The sequence below is a fragment of the Ochotona princeps genome, chromosome X (assembly GCF_030435755.1).
Source record: "Ochotona princeps isolate mOchPri1 chromosome X, mOchPri1.hap1, whole genome shotgun sequence".
Lineage (NCBI taxonomy): Eukaryota > Metazoa > Chordata > Mammalia > Lagomorpha > Ochotonidae > Ochotona > Ochotona princeps.
In genome coordinates, this window is record NC_080865.1 from 78102922 (window position 1) to 78107367 (window position 4446).

General features: G+C 41.9%; 1 protein-coding gene across 1 annotated transcript; it reads right to left on the reverse strand.

The window, feature by feature from the left end:
* Window positions 1–1105: 1105 nt before the first annotated feature.
* Window positions 1106–1831, reverse strand: LOC101518392 (RNA polymerase II subunit A C-terminal domain phosphatase SSU72). The gene has a single exon (XM_004587620.4). It carries the CDS (start codon window positions 1696–1698, stop codon window positions 1123–1125), a length of 576 nt encoding a protein of 191 aa, XP_004587677.1. The 5' UTR covers window positions 1699–1831; the 3' UTR covers window positions 1106–1122.
* Between the last annotated feature and the right edge of the window lie 2615 nt (window positions 1832–4446).

The window sequence follows — 4446 nt, forward strand, 5'->3', positions numbered from 1 at the left end:
AAGAGACATCTTCCATCCACTGGTTCACTCCCCAGATGCCTGCAGTCTAGGGTGGCAAAGCCAAAGCCAGAAGCCAGGCACTCCATCCTGGTTTCCCACATCTGCACCAGGGACCCAAGTCTTGGACCAGCATCTTTTACCTCCCAGGTGCATTCGTATGATCCAGAAGTGGAACAGCCAGAAATTAACTGGTGCGCTGAAACGGGATGCTGGCATCCTAGGAGGGAGCTTAACATGCACAGCTGCAATGTCTGCCCAAAAGAATGTTTCTTATGATTTACTCCACAGAAACTGATTAGACTTACAACAGCACTTTGACTGACATTTGACTGAACAATGAGGTGTATGTATGCTATAAGAGAGCTATAAGATAGCTAGTTCCCCTTCTCCTCAGTTCTCACCACAGACTCCATTTTGTAGCTCAGCATAGAAATTCTGTAGATTGTAGATAAGCCTAAAGGGGTTGACATGTTACAAAACCATCTCAGGGGACACAGAGCAGGGTGTAGAAGATTAAAAACTCATCTGGAAGAACAAACAGAAGTTAAGCAACATAAACTATGTGCTTTTTATTTTTAATGGATAAAACATGTATATATTTATGGGATTCAATATCTTAAAATATCTGTTGTGGAATGGATAAATCGAAGTTACTGGCTAGAGAACAGTTTAGCATATTACTGAATTATAGTTGTATCCCTGGTTAAAAGTATTTTTTTTTTTGAAACAGTAGCATCTGTTTCAGTAGCACTGACAATTCCAGGTAGTTTTCTAATAAGACACAGCACATTGCTTTATTCAGGGATGTGTACAGTCCAGCCATTTATAGAAGGAAAAGGAAAGCTGGGAATAACTAAAGATACACATGTTGGGGGAAATGCACTATTAAGTGTTTTCCTTTTCAGTTAAATCCCCATCACTATCCCACTCCGAAGCAACAGGAGGATAGAAAGGCTTAAATGCTTTCTATCTGGCATTTATCTCTAGGTTTCTAGTTCCTATTTAAAACTGCTATGGAAAATACTCCCAGTCCACCACCAGAATCCCTAAAAGGAACCACCAAGTACCAGGAAAGAAAAACGTATTAACAAAGGAGAGCTGGGCAGGTAGCAGGTGGGCGTCTCAGTAGAAGCAGACGGTGTGCAGGAAGGCCCTGCCGCTCTTCTCCTCGAACTCCTGCAGCAGCTCCTCGATTTCGTTCTCCATGTCCTCGGTGTGCTGAATACACTGGCAGAGCTCACAGATGAGGAACGCTCCCAGGGTGGCCTCCTCGGGGTTGTCCTGGATGTCCACGTTGACCACGTGCACCGGCTGGCAGGTCTCCTGTTCTCTCGAGTTCAGATCTTCTACCACCTGGTCGTAGACTCTCTCTTCGCAGGTGAGGATCAGATCGAATAGATCTTTGCAGCTCTGGAACCTTTCTGGCCGGGGCTTGATTCTCCTGTTTCTGTCCAACATATGTAAAATGCCATTCTGTGTATAGAGTTCTTTGTCTTTCCGCAGAAGATCATTGTACATCTGATCATAAGTGGTTTTGAAATCGTAAACGTTTGGCTTGTCGGGTGCGGGTCCTGGAAGCTTCACATGAGTTCCCGTTCCAAAGGACCGGACATTGAAGCCCCGTTTGCTGAGGATGTTGTGCGCCTCCATGCTCCGGTTCTGGTTACTCGAGCACACCACTGCCACCCGCAGTGGCATGGCGCCGGCCCCAGCGCCAGCTGGGCTCCTATTTCGAGAATCCTACACGGCCGGAACGCTTCCGCGGGACCTGAACAGCAGCCCAGAGACCTGATGGCGGCCTCGCAGAAGCGGCGCTGACGTAGCGCGTGCGGACGCACGGCGCCGGCGTCTGCGTGACGGCTGGGGGCGGACATTCCCGCCCCTCGGCGTCCTGGGTCCGCCCCTCGCTTAAGGCGCGCTGCTCGAATTGCTTGCGGCAAGTACCTGCAGGGTGAGTGTGGGAGGAGCAGGCTTTTTTTTTTCCCCTTTTTGAAAAAAGTCAGGCATACATATAAAAATTTACTTCCCTTTTAAGTATTTCGCTTCCTCCCCAGTGGCCATGTACCTTTTGTCATACATTGGATGATGCTTTTATTGAAATGTACTGTGTGGAATGGTAAAACAGAAACTAAACATTTGTTTTCTGTCGCTCTGGCTCAGATGGAAAACATCTTCTCGCACTATAACTTTGTGGGGAGAACACTTCAAATGTACCCTGTGTTATTAAGTGTAGGCACCAAAATGTTAATAGCTTTCCTGAATTTACTGCTAACTGAAAATGTGTGGTCTTTGTAGCTTTTGGTAAATACCAATCTACTCACTGCTTCTTTGGTGAGTTGGGCCTTTTGAGCTTTGTCAGATAAGTGAGATCATGCAGTATTTGTCTTTCTATGCCTGCCTAACTGCATTGAACAAATTGTCCTTGAGGTTAGTGTTTCTTCTGTGTGGTTCACTGCAATAAATAAAGAAATGGTGATTTTTCTCTTAGTATCTTTAAACATCATTGGATTTACATATATTTTTCTTGTTTTAAGTAGACATAGCAATTCTTTTTTTAAAATTAATTATATTGCATTATGTGACAGTTTCATAGGCTCTGGGAATCCCCGCACCCTTCCCCACGCCCCTCCCCCCTGGTGGATTCCTCCACCTTGATGCAGTATTACAGTTCAAATTCAATCAAGATTCTTTCCTTGCAAACATATACCAAACATAGAGTCCAGCTACTTATTGTCCAGATGGGTTGAACAGTTTCTTGGGGAGACCATTTCTGGTCCAAAGTTAGAGCTGGTAGAATATCATCCCAGTCAATTAAGAGTCCCGACATAACATGAACAGCAATTTGCAATATTATGGAATTGACATGGTTTTGAGTAACCAGTATGTTAAAAAAAATGCAAGTCTTTTAAAAAATTATTGTCATCATTTTATGATACAGTTCCCTAGGCCCTGGGATTTCCCCTCCCCCCTCCCCTAACTCCCCTGCCCTCACCCACTGAGTTCCCCTATATTATTACTACAGTATAGTTCTTCATTAACAGTCACATGTCCATCATTGCGGGCATGGACAATGGACAAAGTCCAGCATCCCATTGTCAAGATATAGTAAACAGTTTCATTGGGAGTCCATCTTTGTCTGGAAGTAGAGATGCATACTGCATTGTATCCTCACATCTGGATGTGATAGTCTCTATTGCACAGTTACTGTAAATCCCATTAAGTGAAAAGCCACAATACAAAATCAACAGGAAGAAAAACAGAAATTTACAATGTCATGAAGTTAAATAACATGCTGCTAGATATGATAGTCTCCATTACACAGCTACTATACATCCCCTTAAATGAAAAGCCACAAAACAAAATCAACAGGAAGAAAAACAGAAATTTACAATGTCATGAAGTTAAATAACATGCTGCTAGATATGATAGTCTCCATTACACAGCTACTATACATCCCCTTAAATGAAAAGCCACAAAACAAAATCAACGTCAGGGAGAAAAAAGAAATCAACAATACCATGAAGCTAAATGACATGCTACTGAGTGACTACTATGTCACTGAAGAAATGAAAAAGAAAATCAAGAATCTTCTTGAAAATGATGCTGCTGTATGATCTATGAGATATTGAAGAATTTAATGAGAAGAAAGTGTTTGGAAGAGATGAAACTAACAACAAAGAATCAAAATCCATGAGATATATATTTTCCGCTGATCTTAGTTGGTGAGATATGTCTCCTGTAGGCAACAAATAGATGTTTTTTTTTTTTAAATCCAGTCTACTAACCCATGAGGTTTGATTGATGGGTTTAAGTTGTTTACATTAAGGGTTAATACAAATAGGTGGTGATTTGGTCCTGTCATTTTAGCAATGGGTTGTTCATTGGTTTAGTCTTCTGTTGTCATTTTACTGGGATGTTCTTCCTATTTGTCTTTGGGTTTTGGTGGGTGCTATTCATCTTCTCTGTCAAGACAACATCTGTAAGTGTCCTTTCTAGGTCAGGTTTGGAAGGGGCATATTCTTTTCACTTTTCTTTACTGTGGAAAAATTTTATTTCGTTTTCAAAGACGAAAGGAAAGCTTTGCTGGGTACGTTATCCTGGGCCAACAATTTTTTCTTTTAGAATCTGGGCTATGTCCCTCCATTCTCTACTGGCCTGTAGAGTTTCCTGTGAGAGGTCTCCTGTGAGTCTGATTGCCATTCCTGTATGTGTCAATTGATTTTTTTCATGTGTACATTTAAGGTTCTTTTCCTTATGCTCATTTGAAGAGAGCTTGATTATCATGTGCCATGGTGAAGCTCACTTTTAGTCAACCCTGTTGGGAGTTCTGTACCCCTCCTGGATGGTGTTTCCCATTTTTTTTCTAGATTAGGGAAATTTTCCCTTATTACTTCATTAAATACATTTTTAGAAGATTTATTTTTTTATTGCAAAGTCAGATATACA